We start from the raw sequence: 22,433 nt of genomic DNA, 5'->3' as shown, positions 1-22,433 counted from the left end.
TCAGCGCTATACTATTAACATCAACAAAGTACACAACTCCTTCTCGAAGAATTTTTCGATCCCTAATAATTGTATTCGTCCTTCTTACGAACATGTCTCTGATACAGATGATTTAACCCTGACTGAAACATTTAGCACTACCATAGCCAAAGAAGAAATTGCAGTGGCTGCTAACAAAATAGCTGTTGATACGTCACCTGGACTCGGCCATGTGCTTATGAGAGCAATTCGTAATGTAGTTTGCTATAAAATACATATGCTGTCGTTGTGTGAAATACCTCCTTGCCTCACAAAAGCATGGACTATATTAATCTATAAAGGAGGCGATGTTATCGACTTAGGTAACTGGCGACCAATTACCATTTATTCCATATTAAGAAGAATCATCGAGTGTGTGCTCGACAAATGTCTTAGAAAAATTGTTACATTTCACGTGTTCCAACATGGATTCACAAACAGTCCCAGGGCTTTAATAAACACTTCCTTACTTAATTCTGTTTTAAAAGAGGCTAAATCCAGAAAAACGGACACCACCACAAACGAAGGAAAAGTGTAATAAAAGTTTCGTTATATTTAACATGTAGAATAATCTCTTAAATTTTTGTGCAGAGGGTAACATTCATCCTGTACATGAGTGTTAACACAGTAATCTAAAATTGTTGTTGAAAATGACCATAAAGTCATTGAAATATGTGCTCTTGTATATATGACATGTATGTCAAAAATGCAGGTAGTAGGCCATTGACGATACGAAGGAGGAGAGTTGGGCTGACGCTGTGAATTGGATCCCTGTATAGCTCAGTTGATAAGAGCACTCAGCGCCAAGCTGAGGGTCCTGGGTTGAATTCCCGGTGCCGGAACGAATGTTTCTCCAATAATAGTATCAATATTTGTACTTGTTTTTTATTGAGGTTCTGGCTGATATGTATGTATATTATCAGACAGTACATCTCACTTGACGAAATGTGTCAGAGGAAAAACAATGGTTTGTATGCATCTAAAGTCTGATTAGCCAACAAGTTACAGTAAAAATGGGTCAGATGGACAGAATAAGTTACTGCATTGCATAGTTGCAAATCTCCAACAAGTCTAGTTAGATATATATCCAGTTACTTTACTTGACCAGTAAAAGAGAATTTTGGGTATACTTACTTGGTGTACCTACTCAGTTACATGAGTTTAAATAAAAACAAAATTATATAAAATAAATATAAAATAAAGCATAGATACGTTTAACCAAAGGTGCCGGGTTCGATACCCAGCCCCGGAACAATTTTTCCTCGAAATTATTCAAATTAACTTTACAGGGAGCTATACCTGAAAGCTTGATTTGCAAAGCATAGGTTATATTCGATTGCATTTAATTAAACAATGAAATAATATGGAAACTTCAGGGCATTAGCTTGGTTACATACAGATGCAGTTAGTCGAACTTCGGAAATAATGTAAAATCATTTGAGGAGCTCCGAAACAAAACCCGTTACGTCCACCTCCAATGGAAATTGAGTTTGAAACTGATTCATACTTACTTACTTACTTACAAATGGCTTTTAAGGAACCTGAAGGTTCATTGCCGCCCTCACATAAGCCCGCCAGCGGTCCCTATCCTGTGCAAGATTAATCCAGTCTCATACTCTACGAAATATCCTACATCGATCTATGGTCTCTATTCGGTTCTCACTCCGTTGCATTCCTGTTAAAAATGCGGTCGAAATCGAGTGTTTGTTTCATAATCCATTCAGTCCACCGCTCCAATCAGAACAAATCCCATTAAGTCAACAGCAACAGACTTAGACTTCTGTTTATTCTGCAGCCACATAATATTAATAATTTTATTAGTTCATTGTTGCAACTGCATCTGCTGCTGGAGGCATATCAATGTTACTGTAATGGCATCTTTGTTGGTGTATAAATCACACATTTTTAATAATTTAAGCAGAAGAATAAAATTGTATTCGTAGAAAATAAGTCAATCTTGCAATAGTGTTCTAGTAGTAGGAGCCATGGCGGGAAGTGTGTCTGTATTAGAGGGATCTTGAGGGTCCAGAAAGAGGAAAAGAATGTCGGAGACAAGGCGAAAGTAAGAATATGAAGCAGATACAATATTTAATTAAATCTTCACTGTAAATTAAATGCAAATAATGTGGTCCTGAGTTAAAGTGTTTGTAAAAATGTCATGGGGATACATGACTCCACAATTTCATTCTAGATATTGTAATGATATGGACCATGGTCTCATGGAATTTGAACCTCCCGGTAGTCACAAGAAAGGGTGCTTCAAATGCTGTTCGATCCCCACATATAGTTTTATAAAGCCCAGAAAAAAGGTTTTATGCACATCACAACAAAGTGGAACAAGACAGGCTTCTTGCTTCATTGATGTCCGTTTCATCCACGAAGAGGCGACGTCAACGAAAATACGATTTCGGAAAATTGAACAGCCTGAACAGCCTTGTTGTAAAATATATGGTAAGAGGATTTTTTAATGTAGTAATCATGTTCATGATAGCGTACATAATAATTTATGCATTTGTAAGCGTCCCTAAAATATTATTTCCGACCTGGGTAGCACATTGGTAGCGTGCACGCCAATGAACTCAAAGGTTGCGTGATCAAACCAGGCCCAAGTGGTGGATTTTAAGTTTCAAATATATTACCCTAAAGATACTCAACTCAATGTTACAAGTGGTTATGTCGCGATATAACCAAATTGTCAGAGTGACTATAACCAGATTAAAAAAATATATTATTATTGTAATTATTATTATCATTATCATCATTATCACCATTATTATTATTATTATTATTATTATTATTATTATTATTGTAATTGTTATTATCATTATTATCATTATTGTTGTTATTGTTATTATCATCATCATAATCATATTCATATTCATCATAAAAATCCATAATCATAATCATTATCATCATCGTTATCGTAATCGTAATCATAATCATAATCATTATGAGGTGCCAATAACGAGGAGATTGCAATCTGTTCATTCTTTCGTGCTCTCTTCGGTATCGGTCAATGTCGACTGAACATTATAGCATCCAACAACTAAGGAAAGATGGGGTGATTGTCGTAGGTCAAAACGGTCTCAAAAAAGAGACTGTCTGTTATTACATTTATATCAAACTTGAAGCATTCGAAAGCTACTACTCTTGCGGAAAAAGTAGGAGATTGTACTGTCTTTCAAATCTCCGTATAAGTAAACTACACAAAATTTATAATTCCGTGTATCACACTCTTTGAAAGTAAAATGGTGGTTCTTTTACAACATCTTTTCCACTGAATTCAACTTGGGGTTTAGTACACCTGTTACCGACACATGTAGATATTGTGCAAGAATGCACCATGAAGTGTAATCCTCCATCAGCGGTAAGAAAAAGGAAGAAACTCATGCTGCACTCATCGCCCACAAAATCAGAGCAAAGAAATTCTACAATCTGGCTTGACAACTCGGGTCCTGATGCCAGAATCATCTTTCTGCTAGCAAATCATAATGTGTCGAGAACTTTTATATACACGGTACTTTCCGTAAAACTTTCTATGAAACTTACGACAATTGCCATGTACCACTGTAATTTATCCCTTAAATTAGCGGGCATAACAGTATTATACCTAAGAACAGTATAAGTTCGTAATAACAACTAGACTGAGGACATTTAGGTACTAAAAAATATGAAATAGGCAGCCTTAAAAGGCACTAAAAATTAAAAAAATAGACACTATAAATTGAGTGCTAAACTTTAAATGAATATCACACAGGAAATCGAGCAATTAACTTTCTGTAGCTACATTACAATAAATAACCGCATATTTTTCAAACTTCTCTACTATAAAATGATGTCTTTCTGTCAGTCAGAATGTTTCTAAATTGAGAGAAGGTTCTCTCAACCTCACACGAGGTGATGGGGCAGTACTTCAAAGAAGCTAAAGTCACTGGTACAAACCCTGCCACAGAGGAGAGTTCTGAAATTCCTGACAGGACTTTGGTAATCTTCTTCATTTCACACCATCCAGGGGTCCTCTGCATTATCTTTGCGAACTTTGAAGTGATTGTCTTACCCACATCACCTGAAATTTCACCAACACCGTTCTCTATGTCCACAGTTTTCACAAGAGTAAGTTTTCTTGATTCCAATGACGATATAATAGTTGGAATTTTACTAAAATAGCTTCTAATGAAAGCAAGGTCTGCATTAATTTCGGACTGTAAAACTGCAACTTTCGCTTCCCCAGTGCAGATTGCTTTGTTGTCTATACATTCACTTATCTATAAGAATAAAGATTGACCATTAGAAAAAAATAAAACCAATAATTATGTATACCAAATACTGAGGTTATTCACCAAATGGATGTAATTTTATATGCACAATAGTGTGAATATTAAGGTTATGACTTTTTTGTAACCCCATGTTCCTGTATCATAAATCGATGAACTTTTGCTCATAAGTAATGAAAAAGGTATTAATTTGGTTGGGTTTCTGAAAAAGGTCACCTACAAACCGAAAATTCAGTGTTACTGTATAAGCATACAGGGTAAGAAAATCAAAATATTTTGAAAACTTTATTTTTCAATTCTAATGATGTAATTGTATGGTATGTATTCAGTTTTTGAGCACTGTTTGTTGATAGTACAGTTTATTGCTATAGCATATCGTAAGGAATTAAAAAAAAAAAAAAAAAAACATACAAAATTACAAACTCACATATGAATCCTCTAGATTCAAAACCCCGTATAGACCATTTTGTTCAGAATTGAGTTATGCCCACATATTGTTTGCTAAGAATGAATACTAATGATTTATATAATATAAATTAAAAAAAAAACACTAAATTTCAAGTAAAACATTTGTTGAAAGTCACTATTAGGTTGGAAATTCCCTCTTTTATCCACCAGTTACTGTCAAAATCCTTTAATTTGTGAAAGTGGATATAGGGGATTTTGAATCTATAGGATTCATATGAATTATACAAGTACAAAGATCTTCATAACAAAAAAACGTTGTCGAGTATTTAGCATAATTACAGCATAATATACAACTATTATGTTTTGTTAGACAAAATAAATTCTTCTTTTTACAGACGACATAAAGATCTTGAAGGCACTTGATTGCCTGTTCTGCATACTGATTTTTTCTGGGAATTTCCACTGTGGATGGTTCTTGATTCTAAAACTTTTTCACAGACTTCAATGCCTTTTCATGAACCTGCAAACTGCTACATAGCCTCTGATAATCAGCTGCATTGTACATTTGGTCAGCAAACTAATGGTCCATCCATCTGTAAGAGATGAATCTACAAATTTCGAGTAGTGAGTCTCTTCTCTCTGGTATAAGAATAAATGCCAAAAGAGCTTAGTATTGCTCGAGAATTCCATATTGTATTACTTGAATTAGGTATTTTCTGAAACTTCACTTGCGTAAGTCTTCCAGTGTCTTCAAAAAAGCGGAAAACTCTAGTTAAATGAAATAGAAATTTCATATCATCATGCCATCTACAGACTTCTACTAAGTTCTAGAAAGTTGCAGAAAGTTCCTCAAGGCTCTAGAAGGTTTTACAATTCAGAAACTTGTAGAAACATTCTGAATGTTCCAGAAAGTTCCAGCATGTTCAAGAAAGTTCTAGAAGGTCCGCAAGTCATAGTGATAGTACTTGTGTATAATACATATGTACGATTTTAGAAAATTCGTGTTGGGGGTGACTTTTTTAATAACTAGACAGAATTAAAACCATATTTTCATCGATTTATGATAGGAAATCAATTATTTTGCAAAAAAATAAAAACTTCATAACCCTAGTGTACATAAGAATAAATTTTAAAGATTTACCTCCTTTATTGCCAAGATATTGTCTGCATAGTAAAGTGCTGCATATATAACAATTGTTTAGAAGAATTTTGTTTAAGCATACTGTTAACAACACGAGCCTGATGTTTCATGCACATAAGCCATGCCAGAAGTGAACACTGCAACAAATTTCATGAAAGACCGATTCATAATACTTCATAGATTTACTGGCAGATGTCAGCAAGTTTAGACCAAACTGTATCCACACTCTAGTGTCGAGACAAAGAAATAACTAGCAGTTAAACAAATTTACGCATTTTCTTTTGACCAAAAACATAAAAAATATAAATAATGAAGTGTCTTGATGCTTGCTTGGTAAAAAATAATGTAATGTAAAAATTAAAACTTTTTCGCTTAACTCTATTATAGGCATTGAAATAGGCAATATCAGAAAAATTGGCACTAAAGGCTAAAATAGGCACCTATAGGCACTAATAAGTGCATTCTATATAGCATAATTTGACCTGAGACTGATTTTTAACTTCAAATTCCATGTTTTTCGATGAAAAGAAAAGATAGACATTTTAGGCAATGTCCTCACTTTAATCATAACATTTGGTTTCACTCTGATTTCTTCCATATATGAAATTAACTATTGGCGTTAATTCCAGAATAGACAGTTCAGTGCGAGAGGCTTGTGACAGAGGCTTTGTAGCGACAGCCTTGCTTACAGGCAGTGACACTCGCAAGCTTGAGGGGAGGCCGGAGAGGAGGGGGTATTGATTTGCTACGACTCAGTAACAGGAGGTGTGGCTAGCCTCAGCATCACGATATAATACACTGCACTGTGTTGGTGTTCTGGGAATGCGCTGCATTGTTAAGTGTAGTTTAATCAAAAGTGGTGTAGTTTAATCAAAAGTGCATATCTGTGTGTGTGTGTGTGTGTGCGCGCGTGTTTTTTTTACATACTAATTTTGTGTAAAATGGCTTATACTGAGAGACCATTGTGGTCATTATTTGCAGAAGTAAAAGAGAAACCATTTTCAAGTTGGGCATATGACACAAAATGAGCGTTCAAAGTTAGGAGACCGACACCACATTTACACATCACAATAGCAGATGGAGGATGACAAAGTAGAAAATTTCAATTTTCGTGAAATAAGAAATATCCTTGGCTAAACGGGTACCCGGAGCCAAATAAGTAATATTGTTATACCTGCATTCTGTTTTGGGATGAAAATGAGTGGTCGTCATCTTCTTGTGGGGTCTGTGTTACAAAAAATTTGATAGAAAAGCAGAGAAACATCTGCTATATATAGAAAAAGATATAAGGTAAGCAGATTTTTCAGCCTACCCAGTATTTACACCTTAGCTTCGCCACTGATAGATACTCAAAACCAGTCACTAAACTATGGTAACAATAAATACTATACAGTTAATTCCCAGCAGTTAATAACAATAAGTCTATCACCAGCACAATCAAGACATTCTTCAATTTCCAATTTCATGTCAATACGGTATCATTGTACATATCCGCCACTTGACTATATGGAGACCATGCTGTTTCATATCCAAATAGTCTATGGCTCGATTCACAGCATGAACAGTGGAAAAGATTTGTTCTTTGTCATATGCTCTCCCATGTTGTTTCAGTAGTGGCCATGTACCAAATCCGGTCGAGGTGGGTTCCGCCAAGTTGGTGACCGGGGGATGCAATGGTGGCTCTCGTGCTTTTCTTTTCGAACATTAATCACCTTATCACCACCCAGCCCTTTTCGTTCTCTCATCTTTTTCATCGCTGTATTTCTCCTCGCCGGCCACCAATGCATGCGGAATGCCCACCACATCATAGCCATTTTCACCTCTCCATCCCCGCTGTTCGTTTTGCCATGTCCGCCACAATGACAGGATTGATTTGTTAAGGATGCCTTGCTAGGTTACATTCCTGTTCCTCTTCCTCTTCTAGTTTTTATATACATTATTAGGTTAAGTATCTTAGGTTTATAACTCCCGTCTCACCAGCGGGGATCTTTCCTATCTCCGTGGTCCTGTCCCACAGTTTCGAGCATGACTTCCAACTTGTGCGGCCCGACAGGGCACCCAGCAACGAAGCAATAGTGGACCCTTCATACTGCCCCTATATGCAAGTTTAGGTGCCGAGCCCGGACCAGAGGTCAGGTACACTCACGTAGAGCCCCAATGGGGCCCGGGGCGATTTAGACGTCCCGGTGACCGACTCTGCTCGCCGGGGCGAATATATCGCTCCGATGTGTTACCGCTGACTTATGGGTGTCAGTGTAATCAACCACAAGTCCCCTGAAGCTGCGTGCGGTCTCGGATTGCTCCAGCTTTGGGAGGTGGGTCGGAGTTAGCCGAGTGGTCTGGTGGTTGTGTTCAGCATAGAGTGGGGAGCCACGGGCATAAAACTGCGACATGCCTCTGGTGTAAAACTTGCCATTAGGTGTGTAATGTCCAGTTTGAAGGGTAACTTGCGTGAGGTGGGTTGCTTGGGATTGGGCTGTGGGGGGGTCCTCACAGCCGGCACAGACCGAGAAGAATTTTTAGGTGTCTTTTTCTTCCGCCCCCCCCCGGTGGCAGGCTGACGCCGACGGTTCCGTAGGGGGGGGGCAGTTCAATATGTCATCGCGCTACTCTTCCCCTACCCCTCATAAAAAACCAAGACATGAAGAAGCAAAAAAGGGTACACTGACTGGTGGTCACAAGACGAACAACGCTATGGAACTGGTTCCCGAGAATGTGAAAATATATATGCCGCCTCCAAGATATCTAAGTATTACTTTAACAGGTACCGAAAAAGCAATGAAACACATTAGCCCTTTTTACGTGAGACATGCGCTTGATGGACTCGTTGGAAAAGTCAAGAATGCCACTCGACTCCACAATGGTAGCCTCCTCGTCGAGACTTTGTCTCCCAAACAAAGTGAGACGCTGTTGAAGGCTGATTTGCTGGGGTCGTATCCTATAAAGGTTGAACGGCACTCCTCGCTGAACACCACGCGTGGAGTGGTTCATACGGATGCTCTGGATGGCATGAATGATGAGGAGATACAAGTAGAGCTTGCAGACCAGTCCGTGTCCAAGGCGTACCGGCTGTTGTGTAAGCGGGACAGACGGACTTATCCATTGAGCATGGTATTCTTGACTTTTGAAAAATCCCTCCTACCTGAGTACATATATAAAATGGCTATGAGCGTGTCCCTATGCGTGCGTATGTGCCGAACCCAATGCGCTGTTTTAGATGCAAATGGTTCGGACATACGCAGAAACGTTGCACAAACGAAATCGCATGTGCAAAGTGCGGCGGTGGTGACCATGGGGACTCTCCCTGTCCCAACACCGCGCACTGTGTGAATTGTGAAAGGGCCCATGCCGCAAACTCTAAGGAATGTCCGAAGTATCAGGTAGAGAAGGCAATACAAGAGCTCCGAGTCAGAGATAATATTACTTTCTTCGAGGCACGTAAACATTATTTTGATTCGGATAAAAAACAGAAGGAAAAATCGTATGCCGCAGTGTTACAAGCAACGGAGGGTATTGACGTGTCAACACAAACGCCTCCTCTCGATTGTATAGCTGGGAAGCGAGTTGAAATCGCAACCCAGCTGTGGCCTAGATATCAGACCCTATACACCAAAAAAGATAGTTACTGGGACTGCAAGGCCAGACTCTAAACCTGAAAGAACGTCACGATGTCGCACTCCTCGTTCGAGAGAGAAATCGAGAACACGATCTCGATCCCGTGCTAGATCAAGGTCACGATCAGGAGTGCGACGAACTGTAAGTGAGTCGCCACAGTCTGTAACTAAGCAATCTCAGGCACAGCCGAAGGCTCCAAATCACAGAAAAGATACAAAGAGAAAATCACTTGTAAAGCCGCCATGATGATTTAGCTCCACATAATAATTGATATTGTACAGTGGAATGTGAACAGTGTTCGCAGTAGATATACAGAACTACAACATTTGATCTATTATGAGAACCCTGCTATTTTATGTCTACAGGAGAGACCTCCGGCCTGAACACTCCCTGAATATATCAGGATACAGTGTTACCGGTACGATCATCTTGCCGGTATTCGGGCCAATGGAGGTTGTGCCATCCTACTCCGCCAAAGCATCTTTTCCTCTGTTATCAACATTAACACTCCACATCAATGCATCGGCGCTACAATAACTTTACGTACCATTCATTTTTCAATAGTCTGTCTCTATATGCCCCCAGAAACTCCTTTTACAGTGAATGAAATCGAACATATCCTGTCGCAGGTACCTGCTCCATATTTGTTAGTGGGGGATTTCAATGCATCCCACCACTCTTGGGGATCAAATTCCGATAATGACAGAGGAAATAAAATAGCAGAGGTATGCACCCGTCTAAATCTCATTACTTTGAACTCAGGAGAAGCAACACACCTCTCCTTGGCTTACGGTACATATTCCATGATAGATATCTCCATCTGTAGCCCAGTTTTATCCACGCATTTCGAATGGTCTGTGATTCACGACCTACATGGCAGTGACCACTACCCCATCCGAATGCGTATGTCCGCTTTACTTCCTGCGGAATCTCGATCTCCAGACTGGGTTATTAAAAAGGCGGACTGGGTCGGATTTTCAGAGTCCATATCATTTGATGATAACGGACATGAAAGTGTGGACTCCATAGTAGACCATTTCTCAAATGTGGTTATAAAGTTAGCAGAATTATCTATCCCCTGGTCGTCCTCCAGACCAAAACGCTTCTCTGTCCCCTGGTGGACGGATGCCTGCAGAGATGCAATCCGGGACCGCAAACGTGCTTTACGCCAATTTGAGTGCCATCCGACCCAAGAATATTTTGTCCAGTTTAAACGTCTTCGAGCCAAAGCTCGTCGCATTGTGTGCGATGCTAAGAAGACGTCCTGGACAAACTACGTCAGTTCATTGAAACACTATGTCCCAGCTAACACCATATGGGACAAAGTCCGTCGAATAATGGGGAAACATAGTTCTGTAATTCCGGGCCTTCTAAACAATGGAGTAACGACCACCAGTCCAATAGAAATTGCTGAAATATTTGCTACCACATTTTCACAAATAAGCAGAAGATACTGCAGAAAAACGAAACCTGAATTTTCAATCTGACAACACTGAAGCCAACAATGCACCATTCACATCCGAGGAGCTGGAGGCGGCACTAGACACATCCCCTGACACCTCCCCTGGCCCTGATAACATCCATAACCGCATGCTTCGTCATCTTCCACCAGCTGGAAAATCCTTTCTTCTGTCTATATACAATAGAATCTGGACTGAGGGTGTATTTCCATCTGCTTGGCGTTCCGCCATTGTAATTCCAGTCCAGAAACAGGGAAAGAATCCTTCATTACCTGGCAATTACAAGCCAATCTGTCTCACCAGCTGCGTATGCAAGGTTATGGAAAAGATGAAAAGCAAACGCCTGAGGTGGGTACTCGAATCGGGAAACCGATTATCTAATATCCAATGTGGTTTTCGTAAGCACAGATCCTCCGCAGACCATCTTGTTCGGCTGGAGACTGCCATTAGAGATACTTTCCTCAAGAAGGAACATCTTGTGGTGGTCTTCTTTGATCTAGAAAAGGCTTACAATACCACATGGCATTATGGAATTCTGCAAACCCTGCATGATTGGGGACTTCGTGGCAGTCTACCAGCGTTTATTGCGAAGTTCATGGCAGAGCAGTATTTCCGAGTTCGAGTAGGCACCACACTTTCTAACGAACATCTCCAAGAAAACGGCTTTCCACAGGGGTCTGTATTAAGCGTTCTTCTTTTCTGCATTGCGATCAATGGCATTGCCCACTGTGTGGGTGACCGAGTATTTTCTCTCTTGTACGTTGATGACTTCAGTCTATATTACAGTTCCCGATACCTTCCATCTATCAGTCGACAGTTGCAACTGGTCATCAACGTGCTATCAGAGTGGTCTGTTCGCAATGGCTTTAAATTCTCCACTCAAAACACGCAGTGTGTCCACTTCTACAAGCATCGTGAACTCCATCCACATCCTGAACTGCGTTTTAATGGAGTGGAATTGCAATATACAGACACTGCGAGGTTTTTGGGCCTTATCTTTGATTATAAATTAACGTGGGAGGCGCATATCCGTGATTTGAGAAGGCGTTGTGAAAAATCGTTAAATATTTTATGCCTTTTGTCAGGGGTTCACTCGGGTGCAGACCGCATAGTGCTTTTACGTCTTTATCGTGCCCTTATCCGTTCAAAGCTGGATTATGGTTGTTTTATCTATGGCTCAGCAAATAAATCTAAGTTACGTCTCTTAGACATTATCCATCATCATGGGATATTACTTGCTACAGGTGCCTTCCGAACGAGTCTGATAGAGTGCCTGTATTGTGAAGTGGGGGAACCATCACTGTATTGGCGACGTAATGTCCTGTTGTGCTCATATGCGGTTAAGCTCTGCTCGCAGCCTGAGCACAATTCTTTCGACTCTTTCCATCATTCGTCTCTTTACAGCTGATACAGTGAAAATCCATGGAGACCTCGTCCAGCAAGCGTGCGATTCCGTGAACTGCTCTCTGAGCTCGATGTCCATCTACCATCCGTTCGCACACTAGAATACACCACCACTTCACCGTGGATTATGCGACGTCCCATGTTTGATGTAAGCCTGAGCCAAAGTTTTAAGAATTTTACACCAGCTTTTGTTTATAGACTTCGTTTTAGTGAACTTTTATCATGTTTTCCAAATTATTCTTTAGTTTTTACTGACGGATCCCGAGTAAATGATTGTGTTGGTTGCTCCTTCATTGCAAATGGACAGATATTTAAATATAAACTGAGCGAATATGCCAGTGTTTTTACTGCAGAGTTATATGCTTTTTACAGAGTTTTATTGTTTTTAATTCGACAACCTTGGGGCAGATATCTAATCTGCTCCGACTCTTTAAGTGCCATTCAGTCTTTGCAGTCTCTCTATTCAGGTGATCCCCTTGTGTTAAGAACTCAGCAGCTGTTCCACACACACTCCTAAGCTCTGACTCCGAGATTGGAGTAGTGTGGATTCCTGGCCATGTCGGAATTCCTGGTAATGAGGCCGCAGATGCTGCAGCCAAAGATGGTGCTACAAATGGCACTCTGGTATAATGGCGCGAGAGGTGACAAGACTTACAAAATCATTTGAAATATGGAATATAGTGGCAATGGGAAGGAGAATGGTCTGCACAAGAGGAAAACAAATTACGAAGAATAAAGAATACTTTTCGAGTTTGGGATTCGTCCACAAGAGCGTCACGACACGAAGTTTTACTCACCCGGTTGAGGATTGGCCACTGTCATCTGACACACAGCCATCTGCTACGTGGCGAGCCTCAGCCAGAGTGTGATCTATGCCATGTTCCACTTACAGTGGAACATTTTTTATTGTGTTGTAGAAAATATGACCGTGTGCATCGACAATATGGAATTCAGCCGACTCTACGTGATGCTCTCGGAAATGATTTGAATTCTACAAATGCAGTTCTGAGATTTTTATCGAGTACTGGACTTGACAGGGTGATTTAGTTTTTATTGACCCGTTTCCCTGTCCTCCAGACTCTTTACATCCAGAGGTTACATTTGTTATTTAGTATATAAGTTTTTTTTTTTAACAAACTTGACATTCGGACCTTTTACATCCGAGTATTTTAGAAATACGCCAAATAATTTATTTATGGTAGCTTTTGTTTTATTAGTTTATTGTCTCTTTTTAAATAAGTACTAGTTAAGGTCTGAGATTTTCATAATTTTTTTATACATCACCCTGTTGAAACTGCATTTGTGAACCTCGTTTTAACCGTGACAACGTTTTTTAGTCCTTTTAAGCATTCTGATTATTGTATTATGTCTCTGTTCTGTAAAGAATTTTAGATAAGGGCGCAAATAGCCATAGTCGCTGACGCGCCATTTTTAAACCCCACTAACTAACTAACTGTACCAAACTGACCACACGACTAGCCAGGAGCCCACAATAATGCCTGTATATGTTAGTCCAAGGTATACTCTTCCATATATTGCATCAAAGGAGGAATTAAGACATGACAAGGATATAAAAAAGTCATTGTATTTTTTTATTATATAGCCCTACAGTGCATAATATACATACACACATACATGCATGCATACATACATACATTACATACATACATATATTACATACATACATACATACATACGTGTTCTGCCCTGGTCTTTCACTGCAAACCCAGCATTCTCCAATCTTTCCTATTTTCTGCCGTCCTCTTAGTCTCTATATATGATCCATATATATCTTAATGCCATCTATCACCTGATATCTTATGGTTACAAATTATTACAGTTGAATTCCCTTGAAACAATTGCACTATTTTTTCCTTGCATTCATTCATTTCGTTAAGTTGTAACATAATTTATGATATTTCTCACATGGTACAGATGAGGAAGCGAGACCTGGCATGTGAGCTGTGCAAGAGGGGATAGAATGAGCTGTCAGAAAGAGCCTTTGTTTTATGGTGGTTAATGTTATATGAATCTACAGACATGGAAGTCCATCTCAGATTAAAAACTATCTTCCCCCTCCATACCCATTGGTGATACAGTCACAGGACATGTCTTACCTCGTTTACTGTAACATCTAACATTTCCATGAGCTGCTTCACCAAAAGATCCAATCAGCATTCCTAAATGAATAATATAGTATAATCTTCTCTCATTTTTTCAGTACTAATATGTCTAAAATGTCAGGTTTATGGAAGAGAATACATTCATATACCAGATTATATCGGTACTTTTAATTTCATATCAGTGATAACAATAGAGTACTACAAGAAATGTGTATCTACAGTCCATCATATGAAGCATGCAGCCGAACAAGAGTCTGTGTTACATTAAAGTGATTCCGAGATAACTGAATTTGAAACCAGGACATTAAAATATCAGCTGTATGACGCAACTGCACGACATAGGGCCTTATTTGACTGCACATTCTTAATAAGGTCCCAGGTTCAATGCTTTGACGTCCACAGAAAAACTGCTAGTTCCTTTGTAGCTGAGAGCAAAATGGGTCAAAATGGCCTAATTTCGTTCATGGTGTATGATGATGATGATGATGATGATGATGATGATGATGATGATGATGATAAGCTTAAGAAATGAAAGATGAGCTTTGTGACTTTGCACAAATGAAACCCTTTGCTACATCACTAGTTGTTACCTATTGTCAGTAAAAGTGCAATTATTATATTTAATTAAAAGTAAAATTTCTTTATCAGTAAAATTGTGTGCGTCCATTTGTTTGCACCTACATCATATGAACAGCAAGTTCATGTAAAATACATAGATATCATATTATTGGAATAAGAAATTATAAGTAGACCTATGTATGGATACGGAAATGTAATTCCTTGACCATAAAACAAAAGGAATTAAGCAGCATCATTTCTGTTAGTGACTTAAAATAATAAAAAAAGGTACTTAAGAAATGGAGAAAAAATAATGGACTTTAAAAATGTATTCAGTGCATCTGATATCATGGTTTAATTTTTGTACAGTCAAGTTTACCCCAATTTACAGTATGGAAAATACTTCATTTGAGGGGAAATAGGGAGTATGCCACGCAATATACCCTATAAGGTCTTCCCTAAAAAATCTCCCCCCCCCAGCAAAATCTGAAATGACGTTTCTTCTTTTGTTTATGTTTACATTAGTGCTACTCCCAAGGGAATCTACGTTTGCATCTAAAGATGCCATATTCTCTACACTACACAGTACACCTCTGAAGATAGATAAAGTGCTAATGGCCATGTGCTTTACGCTGTCTGACTGTAACATAGACTTTTATTCCAATAAATGTTTCTGTCTTTCATCTAGCAGGATACGATGTTGTGCTGACACCTGGTGAGATTATTTTTAAACCTAATATGGTAAATGATAGAACTAGAAGCAGACATATATTCCACTATAAATTCAACTTCAGATAAAGTGTAACATAGATCCTTATTCAGTTGCACGCTTCATATATGAAGCTACGAAACACAAATCCATGTACACATAGACGTTTGTTAGGTAGGTAATTCCTTGAACACTAGGTTGTCTGAGGTTGACAGAGTGGTGGAATAGGCAGATGTCTGACCCAGCACCATTGGATAGACATGGACATTTGCGGACTATGCCAGATGAACACTAGTGCTAGATCATCTGAAAAGAGCAAGAGAACTAAAATATTATACAACCCTACAACTAATTACAGATGTAAAGTCATTTGCACAGGTGATTAACTGAACAGGAAAGCATGCAGCTCGCGTGAAAGAGAGCTAATGTGCATACTCAAGCTGGAGTTTTAGCTGGATCAGAAATTAACTGAAGACAATGCAGCTTCTCCAAGCAGTCAAATGATTAAAGCATTTAACTATCTTTCCATGTTTGTGAGAGGAATGGTCAAACAATGTTAAATAGGCCTCTCTTGATATGCAATCATTAACATGTTCATAATTGTAGACATGTATGCATTCACAAAGTGGTTATATGTGTGTGTATTAACATGAAATTATTGATTTCAGAGATTTCAACTTATGTCCGACACAGCAGGCAACATGCTGCAGTCTCTTGGACACTGCTTGTCTCTGTTTGAGCAGCAAGAAGAGGTATGGTTAGATTCAGAGTACTTTCTTTTTAATTCTATTCCAAGTCCTTGTCAATTAACTTATTAGTCTGTAGGTCTATACATTTATTTACTTTCCCACATAAAATAGAAGACTTTCTTATCACAACAGTATCCTAAGATCTTTAATTAGTGATACGTTTGTTATGAAGTTGAAAACTAATTTCAGTGTCAGGCCATCTCTTAAGGAAACTATTTCATATTTTCTGCCTTCCTCTTGGTCTCTGCATATGATCCATATCTATATATATACAATTTGAACTGGTAATGGAAATTATGGGAAAATGGCTGAACGGATTTTAATAAATGACCCCTCATTTTGAAGCTTGGAACCCAAAGTTTTTCAGAAAAATAGTAGTTTTCAGTGAAATGTAAATTTTCCTATATCATTTTCCTGTTTTCCAAAATCCATCTTTCGTCAGTTCTGAGAACTAATTAATTGCATATCAGAATAAAACAAAAAACACAACTACAATAAACTATTACACGAAGGCCATGACCTACAGGATTGCTGACATAGTTAGAGTTCAGATGGCTCACATTCTTTCACATCATAATGTCAATATGCCGATCTTCATTTGTGTAATTTTTTAATAACGTATAAAAAATAATTTACAGGTCTGATTCTCTGGTCTGTAGTTTTCTGAGAACAACTGTGTATTGGATATTAAGAACTACAAAACTTAAGAATGTTTGATGACATTATTACCATTAAAAATGAAATATTATTATAGTTAATGCAACACATAATGATATACCGATGACATGAAAGTGAAACCTTTTGGGGCTTTAAGTAAGTAGACGCAGAGAAAGAATATTTTATATTAGATCTTCATTTCTATAATTTACTGAGTAACGGCTATATATATTGTAACTTTTATTACAATCAATAATGTAATTTTATTGTTTCAACAAGTCACTTTCAATAATTTAGTTTAAACACTCCCGTCAACAATGGGATTTCCACTCCACACAGTAACACAGTATTCGTTATTGCACTCCACAGACGACAATGACAATTTACTTGGATTATTGAGAATAACAATGAACTGTTAATCTTAACTAATGTTCACAGAGCATTTATAAATCAGAACTGTCAGTTCTCAGTTCACAGTTCATTTGCCTTTGCTAGTTCTTCTAGCTCAGTCACTCGAGTTCACAGTATCTCGAACCCCAGACCTTCAGAGACAATCCACTGAACTTCGAACTCAGGTCCCCCAACTGCGGTCCACTGCACTCAAACTCAGGACTTCCGACTCCCACAGTCATGGACACAACTCAAGTCGAACTCCAGTCTCGAAGCTGGCTTCAATGCTACACAAGACTGTCTGGCTTGCTGTCCAACGATTACAACAACAAAACTGCTGCTCATTTGCCTCTCTTCTTTTATAACCAAACCATAGTTTGCAGACCACACATACAATAACATAAATACAGACATGGAAATCCTACACATACAACCCAAAAACTCAACACACTAGAACAATATGAAATACACAGACGCACTAAAACACACCCTAATCAAATTCTCAACACACAGATCAATTTCAGAACACACACACTATTTGACGCAACTCTTCATCACACGAACGCATCCACACAACGGGCAGCGAAGTTGAGATAGCGCCGAGATCTAGTAGGCTCTGAGGATGGTGTCAAGTAGCACCGAAACAGCTGTAAGCCACACATGCGTACATAATTAACACGAGTAAGATCGCCATTTAATAAATTAGTGTAGTGTAGTATGTACGAAAGATTCAACATGGAGATAAAAAATGTTTGTCGTTATTCTCTAGTTGAACATAACAGTTATAATATTTTGTAACAGTGTTGTATTTGTAATGGCACAAGACAGAGTAAATACATTAACAGGTTGACTGCCACAGAGGACACTGCTGTCCTCTCGGGAACATTTTTGTCCCTGCTGTTGAGGTCACCTATGTCCACTGCTACATTCTTGTCTCACTGTCACTTGTCTACTGGCTCATGCTTATGTGTCTGCTGTGGCCTACAGTAACCTCTTGCTTTCAGCAGTTCTTAGGGACTTTCATATTTGCGTAAGAATGACATAAGTCACATAAAATTTACTTTATTTTACTTCAAGTGAGTGTCAATGTAAGGAACACTATTATATGTCCATTTTGAATCTTGCATACACTACTTTTAACACTTGAATATAAGTAATTAATTAACTAGCGGACTTACTCGTGTTAATTATGTAAGTCTGTGCGGCTTACAGCTGTTTCGGTGCTTCATCACACCATCCTCAGAGCCTACTAGATCTCGGCGTCATCTCGAACTTTTCTGCTTGTTGTGTGGGTGCGTTTGATTGTTGAAAGTGTTAAAAAGTAGAGTCAAATAGTATGTGTGTGCGTGCGTGCGTGTGCTGAAATTGATCTGTGTGTTGAGAATTTGATCAGGGTGTGTTTTAGTGTGTTTGTATATTTCATATTGTTCTAGTGTGTTGAGTTTATGGTTCTATGGTTCTTGGGTTGTATGTGTAGGATTTCCAAGTCAAGAAATATATCACACTAACATATGAAACCAAAAGCACACATAAGATCGCATCTTCATTCAGAAAGCAGAAATACAACATAGCACACAGAACAGAAAACACACTACAAAGACATCTCGACACACAAAAAACACAAACAAATAAATACGATCACACAGGTGTATACAAACTCACATGTAATAGTTACGACAAGTTCTACATTGGACAAGCATCGTTAAATAAAACATAACACATTCTACATTAGACAGACAGGGAGATCATTCCAAACACGCTATAAAGAACACATTGAAGCAATAACCAGAGGACACAATACATCTACATACGCCGATCACATAACCCATGCTAACCATACGTACAATAACATAAATGCGGACATGGAAATCCTACACATACAACCCAAGAACCATAAACTCAACACACTAGAACAATATGAAATATACAAACACGTTAAAACACACCCTGATCAAATTCTCAAACTCAGATCAATTTCAGTACACACACACTATTTGACTCCACTTTTCAACAATCAAACGCACCCACACAACAGGCAGAGAAGTTCGAGATGACGCCGAGATCTAGTAGGCTCTGAGGATGGTGTGATGAAGCACCGAAACAGCTGTAAGCCGCACAGACTTACATAATTAACACGAGTAAGTCCGCTAGTTAATCAATTACTTACTGTTATATGTACTTTATAGAAGAGTTTAATTATTTACTTTTTATCAATTATCATGTTTACTCTTTTATTAAAAAATGAGACACATTTGAATAATCAATATAACTTCCATATAAACTATGGATGGTATTGAAAAATTAGACAAATAAAAATCAAATAACAAAAAAATTATGACCTTTTTTTGTGTTACATAAACGATATATTATACAATCTTCCTAGATATGAAATACAGATTATACAGTTTCATTTATACCACTCAGAAGGCCTTAATTAAGGATATGCTAATTTTAAATAAAATCTTTTATTTATAAGTATAATTTTATAGTCATAGTTGTTTTATAGTCATCTTCTAAGATTTTATTTTATAATTGATAATCAATGGTGCTTAATTATTACATTTTATTTTTATAACAATATTCATATTTAATTGATTATATTTGTTTGCTATTAATTTCCAGATCCTCTTTCATCCTTAATTAAGGCCGGATGAGTTATTTCTCTCTCTCTCTCTCTCTCTAACCATCACATAACCATTGTTATTTACTTGTAATGTGCTGAATTGAAATAGTCCAAACAACAATTTGGATTGCCAATATGAGAGTTGCCCAGAAAGTAAAGCCCCACATTTTCTTTCTTAAAAAGTTATTTATTCTGCACAATGTTGAAAAGCTTATTCTGACATCAAGTGATACAGCTAGCTAGTCTACTGCTTTGGCACCAGTCACATACAAGTTAAAAGATTGGATTTTAATTGACTATGTCTCTACTAGTGATGGTAAAATCGTGCTGTGCAAAGTGTGTGACACACGCATTGGTTGCTCCATGAAATCACAATTAGAACAGCATTTAAAAACTGAACTTCATGTGAGAAATAAAAAACGTGTTCTGTCAAAAAAATTTCTCCTTACACAAGTGGTGCTGAAACCTTCTTCGTCTTCTACCAGTGAATTTAATAAAGATTTGTGCAAACATGCCATGGTATAAACTTGGAGAAAGTTATTTGAACCCCTGTACATTTACACAATGGAAATGATTAGAGCTGAACTTGGTGATTCGTACATGTGGGTTGGTGTTGACGGGACAATCGATGACCACAAAAATATGGAAAAACATTTAATTATTCATTGCGCCCCAAACAGTAATTAATTAAATGAAGTTGAGTCACATGTGCACCTGTAATTTTCAATCAGTGTGCAAAAATACATCCAATAAAGCTCAGATTTTAGGTTACATATTTTTTATTTGTTACATATTTATCTACATATTTCATCACTTCTAGCTACATATTTATGTACATATTTCTCATTTCCATATTACACAAAATCCGAGCTCTATTCATAAGTGACACCATTAAGGTATCACTCATGAGACTTAAGTCAGGAGATAGTGGGTTAGGGTGGCCAGTTCATTTCCCGTCCATTGCATACTTCGCTGACTAGTAACATGTTTCATTAATCAGACTTCAGATGTATACAGACAGTTGTTCGTCCTCAGACACATATCGTCAAGTAAGATGTACTGTCTGATAATAGATGTAATACATCAGCCAGAACCTCAATCAGAAAAAAAAAAAGCAAATTACATGTCTACAGGGTAATTCACGAGGATTAACCGTCACTTATGGAGTTTATTTCCGAAGACATTCTGAGCAAGATGTCATATAAAGATATGTCCTATTCTCAATATATTCAGAGTTACACTAATTTGAAGTTGTTAGTAAAATACTTTTTTTCTTTATTTTTAAGGGTAAAAGAATATTATAAATAGAAAATGAACCATTCAGAAGTATAATCTCTTTAATTGGCTAGGGTTCTGAAGCTAAAAATATGTTCTTATTTGCTTTGTACAGATTTTGTTTTTCAGTTTTTGAATAAAAATTACATCATTCTTATGTACTTATCACAATTGTTGTAAATTATAGGACTTAGGAACTTGATTCTGTACAGTTAAATTCTGCATCCTAATGTGCAGTCTTGAAAGAATTTGCAATAGTGGCGAGATTTGTAACAATTGTGTTAAGTGCAAGAAAAATGTAATTTTGTAGTTAAAAATCGAAAAAAAAAAAAAATCTGTACGAAGCAACTATGCAATTCATAACACATTTTTAGCTTCAGAATATTAGCTAATTAAAGAAATATTACTCCTGAATAGTTTATTCCTTATCTGTAATATTCTTTTACCCTTAAAACTAAAGAATAATTATATTTTACAAACAACTTCAAATTAGTGTAACTCTGAAAATATTGAGAATAGAACCCATGTTTATATTACTTTTTTGCTCAAAATGTCTTTGGAAATATGCTCCATAAGTGACAGTAACTCCTCGTGTATATATACAGAGTGGGGTGGAAGTGAAGTAACTCTGCAGATTTTCAGAGCGAATAGCTCATGTTGTATGTAATAAAAAAATGTAATACCATATTTGTGGAAAGTTCATAGTTTTCTCAGAAAAAAATGCTTTTTCCCAAATGTTTAACACCCTCTTATTCGGTAACTATTGCGAGTAGGAATCATTTATCCCTCAGGTGTATTTCAGTAGCATGGACGGTTTCCTTGTAAATTTAACATTGTAGCAAGAGAGGGAGGTTCGCGTACAGAGACAGACCTGAGTTTGTTGACCTCTTACATCTGTATTACGAGAAGAAAGATGACTGTGTTAGTGCCTAGTGGCGATGTTGCTGAACTGCTGAAACTTCTAACTTAATTTTCTAATTGATCATGCATTTAAATACGAAACGTAATATAGGTTTTCTATTCCTTTAA

General features: G+C 37.7%; 1 protein-coding gene across 8 annotated transcripts in view; it reads left to right on the top strand.

Annotated features, from left to right (window-relative positions):
• Window positions 1–22,433, top strand: part of LOC138705045 (oxysterol-binding protein-related protein 2) — a 692,509-nt gene that overhangs the window by 151,353 nt on the left and 518,723 nt on the right. For all 8 annotated transcript variants that reach the window (XR_011333553.1, XM_069833613.1, XM_069833610.1 and 5 more), the window contains one exon: window positions 16,379–16,462. Coding sequence is in view for 7 of the 8 variants with exons in the window: in XM_069833613.1 (XP_069689714.1) it covers window positions 16,379–16,462 (84 nt within the window). In the remaining variant the exon portion in view is untranslated. The remainder of the gene's footprint in view (window positions 1–16,378; window positions 16,463–22,433) is intronic.

Source organism: Periplaneta americana, chromosome 8 (genome assembly GCF_040183065.1).
Source record: "Periplaneta americana isolate PAMFEO1 chromosome 8, P.americana_PAMFEO1_priV1, whole genome shotgun sequence".
Taxonomy (NCBI): Eukaryota; Metazoa; Arthropoda; class Insecta; order Blattodea; family Blattidae; genus Periplaneta; species Periplaneta americana.
Note: the sequence above shows the minus strand (reverse complement) of the source record. Positions and strands in the feature narration are given on the sequence as shown.